This window comes from Schistocerca gregaria, chromosome 3 (assembly GCF_023897955.1).
Source record: "Schistocerca gregaria isolate iqSchGreg1 chromosome 3, iqSchGreg1.2, whole genome shotgun sequence".
In the NCBI taxonomy this organism is placed as follows: Eukaryota; Metazoa; Arthropoda; class Insecta; order Orthoptera; family Acrididae; genus Schistocerca; species Schistocerca gregaria.
The window spans coordinates 112,615,480-112,635,088 of record NC_064922.1 but is presented as its reverse complement, the minus strand read 5'-3'; the positions used below and the strand labels follow the sequence as shown (position 1 = coordinate 112,635,088).

Genomic DNA, 19,609 nt, shown 5'->3' with positions numbered 1-19,609 from the left:
GAGCGTTTTACATAGAAAATTTTTGACTTTCAGGACTCAGAAAATTAACAAGCTGCAGAGATCAACTGCTTCTATTTAACGCCGTGTTTTGATGTGTGTACCAGTGGCAATCAAATACATCACTTCAAGTTGGCACAGCGATCGACGAGCAGTAAACTGTCGCTTGATAGCTGCCAGGTTGACTTAAAAGGCGATTGAGTCAACAGCATACTCTTTAGTGAGTGGTTGACTGGTTAGCCCCCAGAAAAGTGAAGAAAAAGTAATTTATAAAGACTGTGGACGTTTCCGTTTGAGAAATTTATGGACAGCATTATTGAGACACATCCTCTTGTGTTCGTGATAAATGTTGTCTTTGACGTTCAGATGAAATGTGGTAGATATACTGAAAGATTACTTTAAGTTATGAAGAATAACAATCGTGCTTTTGTATAAAACGCACACACGTAAAAACGAAACACATGGAAAAAGGTAAGTAAACTGTTTATTACTTTAAAAGTAACCGCCATAATTGTTAATACATTTATCCAACTGTGAGAGAAGATGGAGAGTGTCGGCATGGAAAAGCGTTGGTGGTTACCTACGGAACTATGATTCTATCCAGGCGTGCAGCTCTTCGTCCGACGGCCACGAATGTGTTTCTTCAGGACGACAAAAATTTGGAAATCGTATTGGGAGGGATTGGGGCTGTATGGAGGATGTGTAACGACTTCAGAGCGAAACTTCTACAGCGTAGTCTAAACAACCTAGGCAACACGTGGGCATACTTCAGTTTTTATGAAGTGTCAACGTATCTCTGTGCATTAATTGTGGTGCAGGACTCCAGAAAGTCACTCCAGCAGGCACTTGCATTGAAGGAAAAAGGTCGTCATTACTTTTCTGGAGCTATAGTGCCAGCCGTTTCGGTCACGAAATCTGTTCAGAAAATTCCGTAACATTCGTAGTTTCGTGGGAGTGTTGTATTGGAGCGAAATGCGGTAGGCATCCCTGCACGCACGTGCGTTTAATGTATAGCTGACGGAAGTTTCATTGTTGTATGCCTGCTAGTTATTGTCCAGTGATATATTCAGTAACGTTGTGTCACACAGTTCACGAATTTTGGGAAGGCCAAGTCAGAGGAGCAACTAGTCTTGATTAAATGGTTCAAGTGGTTCTGAGCATTATCTGAGGTCATCAGTCCCCTAGAACTTAGAACTACTTAAACCTAACTAACCTAAGGATATTACACACATCCATGCCCGAGGCACGATTTAAACCTGCGACCGTAGCGGTCGCGCGGTTCCAGGTTGAAGCGCCTAGAACCGCTCGGCTACAAAGGCGGGCTGAACCTTGATTAAATTTTGCTTGAAACTCAAGAAAAGCTTTACAGAGGTACGCCAACTGATGCAGGAAGCCTACGGTGATCAGTGCTTAAGCCGTACTCGGTGTTCTGAATGGTTCACAAGGTTTAAAAATTGCCGGACGGAAGTTAAAGATGACAGTCTTTCATGACGACCTTCGACGTCTCATGTCTGGGACGTAAACGAAATGACACCTGCCAATCGAAGGCTGACTACCCGAGAGATTGCCGAAGAATGTAACATTCCAGTTGGATCATGTCATGAATTCCTGACACAGCGACGTCGACTGCATTGTCTTGCCGCCAAATTCGTCCCACGACTCATGAGTCAAGGCTAGAAACACCTTCGCCTCGCAACCTGTGAAGTGTTTTGCATCGCGACAATGAGAACGAAATGTTTCTTAAGAGAATCATGTGACCACTGCGGACTTTTGTTTTATTTCAAAAGTTGAACACTGCGATGAAAGAACGAAGATTTGGAGCGATAGACGGGTTAAAACAAAATTCATAGGGTGCGCTTCGCACGATGCAGCAAGAGGTGTACGAAGACTACCTCCGGAAGTGGAAAAGGGGTTGGGAGCGGAGTGTCAGTTGTTGAGCAGACTGTCTCGTAGTAGACCATGCACAATGAGTAAAAGGTAAGCGCAGAAAATTGTTTGAACAGACCTCGTAGATTACAAAAGTTTCGCTGGGAAGCAGTTCCACGTACGTTATTCAGTCCCTATCTCTTCCCATGTGATACACATGTTTCTGGAGCTCTGAGGAAAGCTCCCTGAAGAAAGACGTTCGTGGCTGACGATTTATTTTGGACGAAGAGGGGTAGTTCTAGGTGCAATCGTGAGTCTGTAGGCAGCCGTAAGCATTTTCCCATGGGGGAACTGACCATCTTGTCTAATAATATGGCGGCAACTTTTGAAATAATAAAAACTTTAGATACTTTCTTTCCAATGTGTCGTTTCCGTTTGACTGCCCATTATAGTTAGTTACTAAGCTCTCCCATTGCCAAATATGCCCCACAACGAAACTATACGCAAGTGACCGAGGTTCATAAGGGCGTAGAAAACCATTCGGTTACAGTCTGACGCGAACAGCTTACACGTTTTGAAGTTTACAGTTACGTAGTTGGTCGTGAAGGTTCTTCCCAAGCTTTGCCTGTCCAGTACACTCTGCGAGCCGCAAAGTTCTGAACAGCACGTGTCTGCTGAGAAACTGTTCAGTTATCTGAGGAAAAGGGTGAGATAATGTCGGGCGGCGAGCTTCCTTGCGTCCCTGGAACAGCTCGCCCACTTCTGTGAGTTCGTCGGCGGCCAGCGGCTTCCTCCTGCTTGCCGGCGCTACGACGCGGCCGCGTCGCCGCTGGCGCGCACGTGGTAGAGGCGGCGGCTGCGCCACAGGTAGGAGTACCAGTAGAACATGTTGATGGCGAGGAAGCACAGCGGGAAGACGATGCGCGACGCGCGGTCGATCTTGGAGACGGAGTTGAAGCGCGGCGTGCGCCGCTTCTTCCTGGGCGCCGAGCGGCAGGCGTGCGGCTGCTGCAGCTGCAACTGCTGGTGCTGCATCTGCAGCTGCGGCTGCTGCAGCTGGTGGTCGTCGCCGCGCGCCGCGCCGCCCCCGGACGCGGAGGACACGGCGACGCTGCCGCCGCCGGCCTCGCCGGCTGACAGCGGGGGCTGCGGGGAAGCCTCCGGGGGGCGGCTCAGGCAGGACACGGACCTGTGAACCCCACAGGAGCGTTCCTGTACCGCCCGCTGCTGCTGCTGCTGGCAGAGCGACGGACAGGAAACCCGCAGATGGCACAGCTTGGAAACAGAACAAGTAGAAGCGTAACGGCTTTGGATGATGTAGCATTTCTGGCTGTTGGCACCTTACTTTTATTTCCACACATTACATTCCAGTCGAGCGAAAATACAGTGCTTGACGAATGACATCGTAAGGTAATATGAGCGAGAAACAACAGACTCTTGTCTGTTCAAATAACTTACGGGTTTGCTGCCGGGTGACGTCGTCGACCACCATTTTGACAGGAGCACACCCTGCCATTCTCAAGGCACAACTGCAAGGAGGAAGCTGTGTGCAAGAGAATTTAATACCTCGGTTAGCAAAGGAGAAACAAGGAAGATACCACACACAGAACAAGTAACCGCAGAGTCAACACACAACCAACATGACACAGTCACGTCGATTAAATATTTGGGCGTAACATTTCAGAGCGATATGAAGTCGGACAAGCATGTAATGGCAGTTGTGGGGAAGGCGGATAGTCGTCTTCGGTTCATTGGTAGAATTTTGGGAACACGTGGTTCATCCGTAAAGGAGACCGCTTATGAAACAATAATACGACCCATTGTTGAGTACTGCTCGAGCGTTTGGGATCCCTATAAGGCCGGATTGAGGGAGGACATAGAAGCAATTCAGAGGCGGGCTGCTAGATATGTTACTGGTAGGTTTGATCATCACGCGAGTGTTACGGAAATGCTTCAGGAACTCGGGTGGGAGTCTCTAGAGGAAAGGAGCCGTTCTTTTCGCGATTCACTACTGAGGAAATTTAGATAACCAGCATTTGCGGCTGACTGCAGTACAATTTTACTGCCGCCAACTTACATTTCGCGGAAAGACCAGGAAGATAAGATAAGAGAGATTAGGTCTCGTACAGAGGCATATAGGCAGTCATTTTTCCCTAGTTCTATTTGGGAGTGTAACAGCAAGAGAATATGCTAGTTGTGGTACGAGGTCCCTTCGCCACGCACCGTATTTTTGGATTGCGGAGTATGTATGTAGATGTATCGATAGTGACTATTAATCAACAGGTGAGGTAGCACTAATTCTGTCCCTCTGTTTTTTGATGAGAGACAGAGCCGGATTCCAATCAGCATTATAAAAAAATCAACCATCTCTGTTTGTAAGGTTGCTTGACAGTTTGATTTCAACAGCTTCCTTAATAACACTATCCTAATAGCATGACGTGCAAGCCAGAATCTCCGTGTTGTTGTATTGCATGGGACGACTTGTTTCAAGGCAATGTTCTGCAATAGCGGATTTTCTCGGCTGTTGTAAGCGTGTGTGACGCTTATGTTCTAAACACCGTCTTCCACAGTCCTCATTGTCTGACCAATATATGACGTGCCACATCTGCAAGGAATACGACAGACACCAGCCTTACGCAAACCAAGACCTTCTTTTACGGACGCCAACAGGGCCTTAAACTTAGAAGGTCGAAAAACACATTTCACTGCATATCTCCGCAAAATACGACCAATTGCGTTGGAAATGCTTCCTGCGTGAGGCAAAAAGGCAGTATACGTAGGTGCCACTTCGTTGCTATCGTCACTCACCCATTGCACAGAAGGATGATTGCGCAACGCACGTTTGATCTGCCTCTGATATTTCTGATGTTGGTTGACTCTGCGGTCACTTGTTCTATGTGTGATATCTTCCTTGTTTCTCCTCTGTGAACCGAGGTATTAAATTTCCTTGCACATAGCTTCCTCCTCGCAGTTGTGCCTTGAGAATGGCAGGGTGTGCTCCTGTCGAAACATCGGCGGTAGTCGACGATGTTACCTGGCAGCAAATCCTTAAGTTATTTGAAAGTTCACTTCGCAGGGAGAAATTAAGGTCTCAGACTCTTGTCTCATTATTGCTGGTTTCAAATCAATTATGATTCCGCAACAGGTTTTTGGACACATGTATTAAGCAACATGTACATATAGCATCTGCACCGGATCGATTGTACCAAATTTGGAGCACACACTACTTGCTGTATGGGAATCAGTACTCCGGGGTTTAGAGTCTCCTAGACCCCTTAGGAGCGGCTGCCCTGCTTGAGAGGCACGTGCTCCAGCTATAATTGGATTGGCTATCCAAGCGGATTGGCACATGTGAACACAAAGACTGCGGGATTATAGCTGTCGTAGAGGTCTCGTCTGTCTCTGTACTAAGACTCAATTCCTCTGGGGTTACTGAAACAGGGGTCGTATTTGTAGCTTAATCCTGGCGTGCTTTTATCTGCATGTTGAACAAATGGCAAAGGAACACAAGGAGAAAATTTGGGTAAGGAATTAAATTTCACGGAAAGAATCAAATAACTTCAAGGTTTGCAAATAAAATTTCGACTTCGTCAGACATAGAAAAGGACTTGGAAGAAAGATTGAGCGGAATTTTTAGTTCATAAAACGAATTCTAAGCTGGCCTTTGAGGATGGAAAATTATGGACAACGGAAAGTGGTAGAATTGAATAAGGCAATTTGGCTCCCCACATCAGACTAGGTGAATATCGGGCTGGTATCTATGTCAAGCCTCAGTTACACGATTCACAAACATTTAGAAAACAAACATTTCCCTATGGGCACTAGACACAGATATTTAAGGAAACACAGATTCCACCCCAGAGGCAAAACGTGTGGCGACAGGAATGGCATCTAGCCACCCTCTGACATTACCAGTTGATATGCCGACCTGGTGCAAAATAAAAGACGATGCTCAGGGGAGTAGCTTAAGAAATGAGGCACTAAAATCTTTGCGTTTTTTGCTAAAATGCAGACAGCAATGTAAGGAAAAGTGTTTTTTGAAAAAGAACAATTTCTTAACATGGAGAGAGGCTGAAATATTGAGAACTTTGTGTTGTTTTCAGGCATAAACAGTAAACTGTCAGTCGAGATCTGAAGATGGTACCTTTGATTACCGAAACCGGTTGTCGAGAATGAGGATTATTATTAACGATCTTGTCAAGGAATTTTATCATTACTAATGTAATCTAAGCCACGATCCACGTGTCGGAACAGCCCGCAATCCCATAAGAAGATGAAAGTGCGCATGACCAAACCAAATTCAAAGCAGTAATGGTTTTCTTCGATATCCGAGGGGTTACCGACATTGATTGCGTCCCTGAAGGTCAGACTATCAATTCTTTGTCCCACGTCACGCGATGTCGGCCGTGTTATGACGAATTTAGCAGTGTTAGATGCAGAGGGTGACCAGATGCCACTCATGCCACCACCCGAAACGTCCCCAGGACGTAGTGTACACCAGCTGTCTGCGTCTAGTCTAAGTCATGAAACAGTGTGAACTTTTTCAGATGTCTGTGAATCGCGTAACTGAAACAGAACGTGGGGAACAGCCCGGTATTCACCTAGCGGGGTGACTAAAACCTCCTAAAAACCACATCGAGGCTGGCCAGCATACCGGACCTCGTCGTTAATCCGCCAGGCGGATTCGATCCGCAGCCAGCGCGCCTATCCGAGTCCATGAAGCAGCGCATTAGCGCGTTTTTTTAATTATTATTATGATTTTTTCACCAGGAACAGGGTAAATGAACAAAAGATCTTTATTGGTACAAACTTAAATACAACAGAAATGCCATCCTTCAGGCGAAAATAACGCAAGACGCTATACTCGTACAAGGCGAGCAATTTTTTTTTAAATTATGAGCAAGGTGTAGGAAAAAAAGAATAATAATACTGATGTAAGGTAAGAGGTGTGAAGAAATATACAGTGGAGTGAGGGAAAAACCAGTGCTTTTTGGTATAGTGCATAAAAGAAAGAGGGCGCGTGTCCATGCGCCTACTCCACTGTGGGTTACAATGTAGAAAGCAGCGCGAGGGGTTTCAGATGTAAGCAAGGGGGGGGGGGGGGGCGGCGGGAGCGCTGTCGTTTTGTGGCACCATTCAACTGAGCGGGGGTGACGTAAAGATCGCATTTAGGTAATTGGCGAAGAAGGCGCGGTAGCGCGGTCGGTGTTCGACTTCACTGTGGGCGGTTTGTAAGTACTGCCAGAAATCAAGGAGTGATTTGTCACCATCATTATATATGTAGGTGGTCGTCCATCCCTTGACCCATACAATCGCATGATTTTTGGTGGCGGCAACGAACTGTTGGGCAAGTTTCCAGACGTCACTGGTGGCAGCACAAGTCAGTTGATGGACATCGTCATCCACGAGGTGGCAAATGGAACAAAGTGGAGAGTCCTTTAGTCCGATGGCGTGAAGAGGATGATTTGTGGCGAATTTTTCATTTGCGACTTGGCACCATGTGGCCAGGACGTTGGAGGGAAGAAAAGGCTGGTGGATGTGACGTCAAACCGTGGGCGGATGTCTCAGTTCGATATTGTTGCTGGATATGGAACGAAGGAGTGGGGTGTAAGAATCTTTAGGTCGAGGAGAACGCGTGGTCGGTAAGTGTGTGTGAGCATAATTGAAGTCGACGATGAAATCGGAAATGTGCGTCAGATGGTGCTTCACGTGTCCGACTGGTACTGGTGGTGTTATGGTCGCGGGCGCAAGAAATTCCAGCAAGCTGCGCGTAAGGGAGGCGCCCCCGTGCCACCGCTTGTGCATGGTGGACATGTACAAGGATGCCGCGCGGAGTCGCACATTGACAAGACCGAGGCCACCCGCTCGCGGGGAAAGGATGAGCGTCTCGTAGCGGACCTTAAGGAGCATACCGGCCGTAAGGAAGTACCCGAAGGCTGCCTGGAGGCTGCGTCCAATAGTTGATGGAAGCGGGAGGACCTGTGTAATGTGGACCATTCTGGACGCCACATGTTGATTCAAGTATTGGACACGTTGTAAAAAATCGAGTCGTCGGAGAAAATTTTGTCGCACCGTTGTGTGGATAGTTTGAAGTGCACACCGAAAATTGATGGCAGCGGTGGAGGTGAAAATGATACCAAGGTATCGTAGTTTTTGTACACACGAGAGAGGTGCTAAGTCGTCGTGCGAGAGGCCGCGTCCAATGGGCATCGCCGCGGATTTAGTCACATTCATGTTACTGCCCGCTGCAGTGCCGTACGTTGATATCAAATCAAGTACCGTGTGTGTTTCACTCCGTGAGCGGATCAAGAGGAGGAGGTCGACCGCATACGCACGACATCGAAAACTGTGCTGTGACCAGAAAGGTGGCTCGTCAGACTCCTGATGAGTGACTCCAGGCTTGTGGCATAGAGTAGGGTCGAAATTGGCGAACCTTGCCGTACGGAACGTCGGATCGCCACTGGTCCCGCCACAGGGCTATTAACCTGAATCAGCGATTCTGCGGTGCCGTACAGGCGCCGGATCACGTCGATAAAGGCTGGTGGTAAACCCATGCGGTTCATCATTGAGAACAGAAAAAGATGCCGCACTTTGTCGAATGCGCTGTCAAAATCAATGGCAACCACTGCGGCGCGGAGTCTTCACGCCGCTGCCAGTGCAATTAAATCGCGACATTCTCCTGTGGCCGTTTGTATATTAACTGAGCCTCCCGGAGTTGTCTGTTCCTTGCGGCATCGGGTTGCTAGTAGGCGTGTAAAAAGTTTACAGTCTGCGTTAAGCAGAGTCAGGGAATGGTAATGTGCAGTCGTCACACCTGGCGTCGGTTTGTGGATGGGTATAATAATTCCCGTGACGAAGGACGGCGGTACGGCGTTCTCCATCGTCAGCAGTTCATGAAACATCGTTGTCCACCGTGACGCCATTAATGTGAAGAAAACGTGATAAAATTCTATCGGCAATCCGTCGACACCAGGTGACTTATTCAGAGCACCTTTTTTGATTGCATCGTGGATTTCATCACGCGTAGTGGGCTCCATATGCTCGGCTACCCTGGCGGATGAAGATCACACTGTCAATCAAGCTTATTATTTAACTGTTCTGAAGGCCCTCCGTGAATGTGTGCGATGGAGGAGACCAGATCTGTAGAAGTATCGCTCACGGATTCCTCGTCAGGATAACGCACCGGCCCGTAACGCGATGTTTGTGAACAGTTTTCTTGGCCAAAATCAACATTCCAGTGACGGAACATCCACCGTATTCGCCTGACCTAGCACCATGCGATTTGTTTCCCTTATTGTAACTGAAGTCTGTGCCTAAAGGAACCAGGTGCGAGTCCGTGCAGGCAGTGAAGGAAAAAGCGACGAGCGTCTTTAACAGTATAACAAGAAAGACTTACTGCACTGCTTCCAGCAATGGAAAATTCGCATGGGGATGTGGAGGGATCGAGGAATGGACTACATTGAAGGGGACGACGTTTCAGCTGCGTACGTTTTATCTGTAGAGTTAAGAGTATGCTTCCTTGTTGCCACACCTCATATTGCAAAACAGTAAAGATAGCAAATTTACTAAGAAGTGTCCACGTCAGTTGTACATACAGCTCTCTTTCCCTTGTCCTAGACGAATAAGCTCTCATACCAGTGATTCTGTACACGAAGATCTCTTATAACCTCTTTCAAGCTAACAGCCACGTTCCCTAATGACCACACTAAGCAACAGTCAAATAAGAAATAGGGATGTAAGGCACCTGCGCTTCAAGAGGAGATTGAGTTGTGCTTTGTTCTCGGTATTCAATAAACAGAAATTCGCTAAACAGAATTTCGACATTTCTGTTAAATTTCTATACGAAATAAATTATTTTATATTACCACTTTTAATTAATTTCTTCGAGCAAATTTTCGCAAACTTTGTATTTTACTTGTGTGAAAAGATGAATAGTTGCCTTATCTGTTGCTACATTTTGCGGTAGGTACCTTATTGTGTTCTTGTAGAATTCATCTTCTGTTGTTTGAGCTCAGTTTTCACTGTTTCATGAAGGGCTGTTTCAGCACCACTCGAGAAGTCTTAAAGCTTCACGTCACAGTTCGGGAAATCTCGGGTTTTGTTAGATCTTCTGAGCGGCCCGCGATCTAGTGACTTTTATTCGTACTGTCTTAACGACGTGCCATAGCGTTTGTATAGCAACAAGAATTTTAATAATACAACACGGACTAAAATAAGGGTGTATGTCATATTTGACAGCGGCAACTAATCAATACATGAAACAGTTTGCATTCATGATTCGCTCGTACCACGATCTAGTGACGTCGGCGGTACTATCTCCCAGAAGGTATTGCCGCTGTAATTTATCCTCCCGATAGGATTACGATCAGTTTACCATGATAATATATTTAGTTTGTTAGGCACATACTTTTCCATTAATTTTCTTCAGTGTTTCATCTGAATGTAGTAGTTTGAAGTAAATCGAGCAATAACTTTGAAGTCAAGCAGTTTTCGAGATGTATGGCAACAATGTTTCTCCCCTATACAGCGTGGTCCATTGATCGTGACTGGGCAAAATATCTCACGAAATAAGCGTCAAACGTAGAAACTACAGAGAACGATACATGTCTAGCTTGAAGAGGGAAACTAGATGGCAATAAGGCTGGCCCCCTAGATGGCGCTGCCATATGTCAAACGATATCAGATGCGTTTTTAAAAATAGGAACCCCCATTTTTATTACATATTCGCGTAGTACGTAAAGAAACGTGAATGTTTTAGTCGGACCACTTTTTTCGCTTTGTGGTAGATGGCGCTGTAATAGCGACAATTTTAGACGAACAGTTTGTAACAGGTAGTTTTTTTTTTAAATTAAAATACAGAACGTAGGTATGTTTGAACATTTTATTGTAACGAGATTCCTCTCAACAGCGAGTAGTTCGCCTTCCGTAATGTTCGCACATGCATTGACAATGCACTGACGCGTGTTGTCAGGCTTTGTCGGTGGATCAAGATAGCAAATATCCTTCAACTTTCCCCACAGAAAGAAATCCGGGGAACGTGCGGGCCATGTCATGAAATATGTTACTCCGTACCGCTTCAACCGCACGCGAGCTATGTGCTGGACATCCATCATGTTGGAAGTACATCGCCATTCTGTCACGCAGTGAAACATCTTGTAGTAACATCGGTAGAAAATTACGTAGCAAATCAGCACACATTGCACCATTTAGATTGCCATCGACAAAATGGGGGCCAATTTTTCTTCCTCCCATAATGCCAAGATCGCTGAAGATCCACTTGTCGCAACCATCGTGGATTTTCCGTTGCCGAATAGTGCATATTATGCCGGTTTACGTTACCGCTGTTGGTGAATGACAGTTCGTCGCTAAATAGAACGCGTGCAAAAAATCTGTCATCGTCCCGTAATTCCTCTTGTGCCCAGTGGCATAACTGTACACGACGTTCAAAGTGGTCGCCGTGCAATTCCTGGTGGAGAGAAATATAGTACGGGTGCAATCGATGTTGATGTAGCATTCTGAACACCGACGTTTTTGAGGTTCCCGATTCTCGCGCAATTTGTCTGCTACTGATGTGCGGATTAGGCGCGACAGCAGCTAAAACACCTACTTGGGCATCACCATTTGTTGCAGGTCGTGGTTGACGTTTCACATGTGGCTGAACACTTCCTGTTTCCTTAAATGACGTAACTATCCGGCGAACGGTCCGGACACTTGGATTATTTCGTCCAGGATACCGAGCAACTTAGATAGCACACGTACGTTGGGCATTTTGATCACATTAGTCATAAATCAACACGATATCGACCTTTTGTGCAATTGGTTAACAGTCCATTTCCACACGGGTAATGTATCACGAAGAAAATACCGTCCGCACTGGCGGAATGTTACATGATACCACGTACTTACACGTTTGTGACTATTACAGCGCCATCTATGACAACGCGAAAAAAGTGGTCCAACTAAAACATTGATATTTCTTTACGTACTACACGAATATGTAATAAAAATGGGGCTTCCTATTTTTAAAAACGCAGTTGATATCATTTCGATCTATGGCAGCGCCATGTAGCGGGCCAACCATAGCGCCATTCGGTTTCTCCCTTGAAACTAGATGAATTTCGTTGTTTGTAGTTTTTCGTGTGACGCTTATTTCGTGAGATATTTGGCCCGGTCACGATCAATTGACTACCCTGTAGATAGATTGACATTAGAATCATTGAACTTGCCGAAATTCACGTATTCGATTCGGATCCCGCGCAGCAAAGTTTCGGCCTACGGTTATGACTACAATCACTGTGCTGTGGACTCTGTTTCCGGCTAGCTGTTTGCTTTGTGAACTCCGCTATGATCAAACACAGGAATAGCATGCTCGTTCCTCGTCTCTTCGTCTGTGCGTTTCACTGCGCTGAGTGGGATGGGAAAAACGCACAATGCAGAGTTAAGAGAGCAGATGGTAAGCAGTGCAGATTGTGTGACGGAAAGTGACAGGAGGTAGGTGGCGTGGCGGCGGTACTGACCAGGCGCTGGGCCGGCGCCTCGCCGAGGCCGGCAGCACGCGCAGCTCGGACAGCGGGATGACCTCGACGAACCGGGCCGAGTCGGCGGACGAGGAGGAGGAGGGCTGCGGCGTGGCGGCCGCCTGCAGCCTCCTCAGGAACGAGCCGCCGCGGCCGCCCACGCCGCCCACGCTGCCGGAGCTCGCCTTGCGGCCCCCCGGCGCCACCGAGCCGGGCTCACCCTGCGGAACCAGGCCTCAGCGATCACCCACCGCTGACTCTGGGAGAGGCAGCAGGCGAGCACTGCTGCCTGACGTCCGTTCAAGTCAGAGCTGCATACAGGGTGGACAACACAAAACCGGCCAGAGAAATATTTCGTGCACATGAAGGTAGCCAACACAGTTTGAATAATCCGCTCCAGATGTAGAACACGTCAATAGGGTGGCTGTCTTAAGGTGAATGTAACACACTCAGGGAAGAAGAATCGCAACACCAAAAAGTAATTAATGTGGGGCAATGAAATTTCGGGAATACATTTCCTTGCACCGTTCCTCACAAGCGTCTTCCAACGAAACTGCGTGCGTCATTTGTGCGACTGGATTCGTGATTTCCTGTCAGAAACGTCACAGTTCCTAGTAATAGACGGAAAGTCTTAGAATAAAACGGAAGTAATATCCGGCGTTCTCCAAGGAAGTGTTATAGGCCATCTATTCTTGCTGATCTATGTTAAATGACCAAAACGAACTGCAAAATGATTTATATAAGATATCTCTATGGTGCGAAAAGTGGCAATGGACCCTTCTAACAATACCACGACTTTATTACACTTCTTTAAATTCACATATACTTCTTCTTAGTTTTCACATCATCCAGAAAACAGTTTTGTATCAGTGTTATTATACACTCCTGGAAATGGAAAAAAGAACACATTGACACCGGTGTGTCAGACCCACCATACTTGCTCCGGACACTGCGAGAGGGCTGTACAAGCAATGATCACACGCACGTCACAGCGGACACACCAGGAACCGCGGTGTTGGCCGTCGAATGGCGCTAGCTGCGCAGCATTTGTGCACCGCCGCCGTCAGTGTCAGTCAGTTTGCCGTGGCATACGGAGCTCCATCACAGTCTTTAACACTGGTAGCATGCCGCGACAGCGTGGACGTGAACCGTATGTGCAGTTGACGGACTTTGAGCGAGGGCGTATAGTGGGCATGCTGGAGGCCGGGTGGACGTACCGCCGAATTGCTCAACACGTGGGACGTGAGGTCTCCACAGTACATCGATGTTGTCGCCAGTGGTCGGCGGAAGGTGCACGTGCCCGTCGACCTGGGACCGGACCGCAGCGACGCACGGGTACACGCCAATACCGTAGGATCCTACGCAGTGCCGTAGGGGACCGCACCGCAACTTCCCAGCAAATTAGCGACACTGTTGCTCCTGGGGTATCGGCGAGGACCATTCGCAACCGTCTCCATGAAGCTGGGCTACGGTCCCGCACACCGTTAGGCCGTCTTCCGCTCACGCCCCAACATCGTGCAGCCCGCCTCCAGTGGTGTCGCGACAGGCGTGAATGGAGGGACGAATGGAGACGTGTCGTCTTCAGCGATGAGAGTCGCTTCTGCCTTGGTGCCAATGATGGTCGTATGCGTGTTTGGCGCCGTGCAGGTGAGCGCCACAATCAGGACTGCATACGACCGAGGCACAGAGGGCCAATACCCGGCATGGTGTGGGGAGCGATCTCCTACACTGGCCGTACACCTCTGGTGATCGTCGAGGGGACACTGAATAGTGCACGGTACATCCAAACCGTCATCGAACCCATCGTTCTACCATTCCTAGACCGGCAAGGGAACTTGCTGTTCCAACAGGACAATGCACGTCCGCATGTATCCCGTGCCACACAACGTGCTCTAGAAGGTGTAAGTCAACTACCCTGGCCAGCAAGATCTCCGGATCTGTCCCCCATTGAGCATGTTTGGGACAGGATAAAGCGTCGTCTCACGCGGTCTGCACGTCCAGCACGAACGCTGGTCCAACTGAGGCGCCAGGTGGAAATTGCATGGCAAGCCGTTCCACAGGACTACATCCAGCATCTCTACGATCGTCTCCATGGGAGAGTAGCAGCCTGCATTGCTGCGAAAGGTGGATATACACTGTACTAGTGCCGACATTGTGCATGCTCTGTTGCCTGTGTCTATGTGCCTGTGGTTCTGTCAGTGTGATCATGTGATGTATCTGACCCCAGGAATGTGTCAATAAAGTTTCCCCTTCCTGGGACAATGAATTCACGGTGTTCTTATTTCAATTTCCAGGAGTGTATTTAGTTTCCACTTTAACCAAAGACAAGACTTGACTGTTCTTTTACAAAGCGAAATAACAACTTAACTTCTGGAAAGTGAAACAAAGACTGCTCTGTGCGCATTCGCGCCAAAACGTTTACAAGTAAGTAAAAGATTATGACAGTCTCACAGAAATGAGCACAGACAAGAACTATATCACTGTTATGTATCGATACGTCGGAGTACCCACACATTAATGAAACCAAATGTGAATATTGTCACAAAAATATGTCTTTTACTTCCCAGAAAAGTAGTACGATATTACTGGTAACGAGAACTGGGGTTGCAGTGCCGTAATGGTCACGTAAATAAAGAACCATTAAAACCAAAATAATGGAAAGTGTGAAGTCATTCACATGAGTACTACTATAAATCAGCTAAATTTCCATTACGCAATAAGTCACACAAATAGGAAGGCTGTAAATTCCACTAAATAGTTAGCGATTACAATTACAAATAACCTAAACTGGAACGATCAAATAAATAATATTGTGGGTAGAGCAAACCAAAGACTGCAATTCATTGGCAGAAGGTGCAACAGGTCTACTAAAGAGACGGCTTACCCCACACTTTTCCGCCATATTCTGGAATATTGCCGTGCGGTGTGGGATCCGAATCAGGTGGGACCGACGGATGACATCGATAAAGCACAAAGGGGGGCAGCTAGTTTTTTACTATCGACAAATAGGGGAGATAGTGTCACAGACATGATACGTGAATTGGAGTGGCAGTCATTAAAACAAAGGCGTTTTTCGTTGCGAAGGGAACTTCTCAAGAAATTTCAGTCACCAGTTTTCTCCTCCGATTGCGAAAACATTGTGTTGGCACCGACCTACGTAGGGAGAAATGATCGTCACGATAAAATAAGAGAAATCAGGGCTCGCACAGAAACATTTAAGTTTTCGTTTCTCCCGCGTGCCGTTCGAGAGTGGAACGGTAGACAGGCAGCTTGAAAGTGGTTCATTGAATCCTCTGCCAGGCACTTTATTGTGAATAGCAGAGTAATCACGTAGATGTAGGGGTAGAGGTAGATGTTTGGATAACATATGTAATCGGTTAACGTTGCAAGACCACATGTTAATGTACGTGTGAGATAAGCCATTGCAAATGTGAAATGCTGGTACATTAACAACGGTGTACTAGCCAGAATATTGAATGCAAGCATGAAAACACCCATGCATTGTGTTTTATATGTAACGGGCATATATTTGTGGCATGGAGTTCCACGACTTTTGCACTTGGTCAGTAAGTACAGGAACGATTAATGATCTTTGTGGGCCATGCTGGAGTTCTCGTCCGATGACGTTCCATATATGGTCTATCGGAGACAGATATGGTGATGGAGCAGGACAAGGCGACATGTCGACGTTCGTATGTTGGATTAAAACAGCGTTCTGCGGGCGATGCTACGGTCGCAGGTTCGAATCCTGCCTCGGGCATGGATGTGTGTGATGTCCTTAGGTTAGTTAGGTTTAAGTAGTTCTAAGTTCTAGGGGACTAATGACCACAGCAGTTGAGTCCCATAGTACTCAGAGCCATTTTTTTCTGCGGGCGAGCGTTGTCCTTTTACAAAACACCCCCTGGAATTCTGTTCGTGAATGGCAGCGCACCAGGTTGAACCACCAGACTGACATACAAATTTGCCGTCAGGTTGTGTGGGATAACCAAAGCGTGCTCCTGCTGTTATACGAAATCGGACCTCAGGTGTACGTCCAGTATGCATAGCACGCACACAGGTTGGTTGGGGGACAGCAACGGGCCTCGTGACCACCACACAGCCTTTACTGGCACCAAGACAGAACCCATTCTCATCAGAGAACACAACACACCTCTACAGTGAGCTCTCGCTTGCCACCACTGAATTCACAAATCGTGACAGTTTGGTGTCAGTGGAATGTACGCTACAGGGAGTATGGCTTGGAGCTGTTCTTGATTTGTAACAGATCGTTGTGTCACTGTGGTGCCAACTGCTGCTCAAATTGGTGCTGCAGATGCCGTACAATGCGCCAGATTCATATGCCAAACACGATGGTCTTCTCTCTCCGTAATGCCACGTGAATGTCTGGAGCCCGGTCTTCTTGCAACTGTACATTCTTTTGAGTATTGCTGCCAGCAGTCATCTACATTAACTACGTTCCTGCCAATTCTTCATGTAATATCGCAGCAGATAGACCTAGCTTCTCGTAGCCCTATCACGTGACCTCGTTCAAACTCAGTGAGTTGTTGATAATGGCGTCTTTGTTGCCTTAAAGGCGTTGTTGAATAACATCAACTCACCGCGTCCAATATCAAAAGTAAACTAACGCTTGCGACCGTTAAATCATATATTTAAATAAAACTTGATTTGGATCCTCGCAGTGACGCTACTAGCGTCACTTTTACGCGACTGGCGCGAATTTGGAATATACATCAATTTCCAGATGTACTAACACGTCTAACAATTTTGATTTATGTCGCAAAACTCCTCTTGGTATTGCGGTTTTCTTCTGTCATTGAATTTTCCTGGTCAATTTTATCTTGCTCACCTCGAAGGTCAATAGGCTCTTGTGGTCGTTGTCATTGAAGGCGAAATCTTCTGAGATGTCAGGCTGCATTGCCTTCCTCTTCAAACATCTTTAAAACTCGACCTTTCTACCCCATCGGTGGGATCTTCTTCAGGAGTCTTCTGTACAGCCAACCAGGGACTCCATAAGACTCCACAGTAAATTCCCAGCAGAGGGGTCAGAAAGTCGAGTTCTGTAGAAGTTTGAATAGGAATGTGAAGGATAACGTGACGTGTTGTAAGATCTCGAAACATTATAGGCTACTTTCAGTCAGTCCACTTGTTGTCAATGAGCCTTTTAGGATTTCCTGTATCTGCCTAAGGAGTACCGAGTCACGTGGAGAAGCTACTTCTACATCAGCAATCTACATCTACGACTACGTGAACATCTAAAACCATACCTACATCTATACATATTCTCTACAAGCCACGTTAGACTTTGTAGTGCAGGGTACACCTGATACCACTAACGTTTCTCACCCTCCCAGTTCCATTAACGAAATGTGGTGGGAAATGCGAATGTCAGTAATCCCCCTTGTGAAGTCTAAGTTCTTGTACACACATCAAAAAATGTTTTGCATCACCTCGGTTCCAAGAGATCCAGAACCTGTTCTGAAAACTGCAATAGAGTTCGCCCTTTTCATAGCTCATGAAAACGACACATTGAATGTAGTACCACCATACAGCGAGACCTTCAGAGGTGGTTGTCCAAATTGCTGTACACACCGGTACCTCAAATACTCAGTAGGGCTTCCTCTTGCGTTGATGCATGCCTGTATTCGTCGTGGCATTCTATCCACATGTTCATCGAGGCACTGTTGGTCCAGATTTTCCCAGTCGTCAACGGCGGTTAGGCGTGGATCCCTCAGAGTGGTTGGTGGGTCACTTCGTCCATAAACAGCCCTTTTCAATCTGTCCCAGTCATGTCCGATAGGGTTCATGTCTGGAGAGCAAGCTGGCCACTCTAGTCAAGCGATGTCGTTATCCTGAAGGAAGTCATTCACAAGATATGGACGTTGGGGGCGCGAATTGTCGTCCATGAAGACGAATTCCTCGCCAATATGCTGTCGATATGGTTGCACTGTCGGTCGGAGAATGCCATTCACGTATCGTACAGCCGTTACGTCACCTTCCATGACCACCAGCGGCGTACGTCGACCCCACATAATGCCACCCGAAAATAGCAGGAACCTCCTAAACCTTGCTGCACTCGCTGGACAATGTGTCTACGGCGTTCAGCTTCCAAACACGTCTCCAACTACTGTCTGGTTGAAGGCAAGTGCGACATTCATCAGTGAAGAGAACGTCATGCCAGTCAAGAGCGGTCCATACGGCATGTTGTTGGGCACAACTTCACCGCGCTGCATGATGACGCAGCGCGGAGTTCAAATGGTTCAAATGGCTCTGAGCACTATGGGACTTAACATCTGTGGTCATCAGTCGCCTAGAACTTACAACTACTTAAACCTAACCAACCTAAGGACATCACACACATCCATGCCCCAGGCAGGATTCGAACCTGCAACCGTAGCAGTCGCGCGGTTCCGGACTGAGCGCCTAGAACCGCTAGACCACCGCTGCCGGCGATTTATCTACATCTTCACAAATACATTGCAAGGCACCTTTCGGAGTGAGACAAAGAGTACTTTCGACATTAACTATGAGTTACCACTCTCTATGCCCGGGAAGAACGAATGTTACTAAGCTCGAGAATGAGCTCGTATTTTCCTCATTGTGTCGGTATGATAATCTTTCGGTTAGTACTTGGGAGGAAACAATACGCTCTCTGACTTTCCTTGGTCCTTACTATAACAAGAAATTTATCCGCGATGCAAAACTCCCCTATTGTAGCGTCCGCCGCTAGAGTTTGCCTACCACGCTCCTCATAACCTTCACAGACTTTTCTCTTACTCCCAGCTGGTACGCATTCCATTCTGACGACTAATGCTCGAGATTCAGTTGGACGAGTGTCTTGTAAGTTACTTGAATCGTCGGTTCCTTATATTTCCCTGGTAGTCATCCACCCATTTTCAGTCTGGTATCTGCTTTTCTACAACTAATTTTACGTGATCATTCCTCCAGGTGGTTACCCCCATATGTTAAGTCAGTTACCGCGTCCAGCGATTTCTCACCGACAATTGAATCGAAAACAATTGGTCTTTCGGCCTACATTTGTGCAGTGCGATAAAGTTCTTTACATTGACGTCAATTTTCAACATATTCAGGCATTTACACTTCCCTGTATAAAATAATACCCACCACCCACCAACAACCTCAAAGAGCTTCTTAACGCTTGTCGCTAGATGATTTACATTGCCTGAAAACAGAAAAGTGAAGCACCCAGAAGGGGAAGAGGAAACGAAATG

General features: G+C 47.0%; 1 protein-coding gene across 1 annotated transcript in view; it reads right to left on the bottom strand.

Annotated features, from left to right (window-relative positions):
• Positions 1 to 2,670: 2,670 nt before the first annotated feature.
• The window catches only part of LOC126355272 (gamma-aminobutyric acid receptor alpha-like), a 250,968-nt gene continuing 234,029 nt past the window's right edge, over positions 2,671 to 19,609 (bottom strand). Inside the window, exons 10-11 of the mRNA XM_050005560.1 lie at positions 2,974 to 3,138; positions 2,671 to 2,919 (exon numbers count right to left, since the gene is read on the bottom strand). Of these exons, the coding sequence (XP_049861517.1) occupies positions 2,671 to 2,919; positions 2,974 to 3,138 (414 nt within the window). The remainder of the gene's footprint in view (positions 2,920 to 2,973; positions 3,139 to 19,609) is intronic.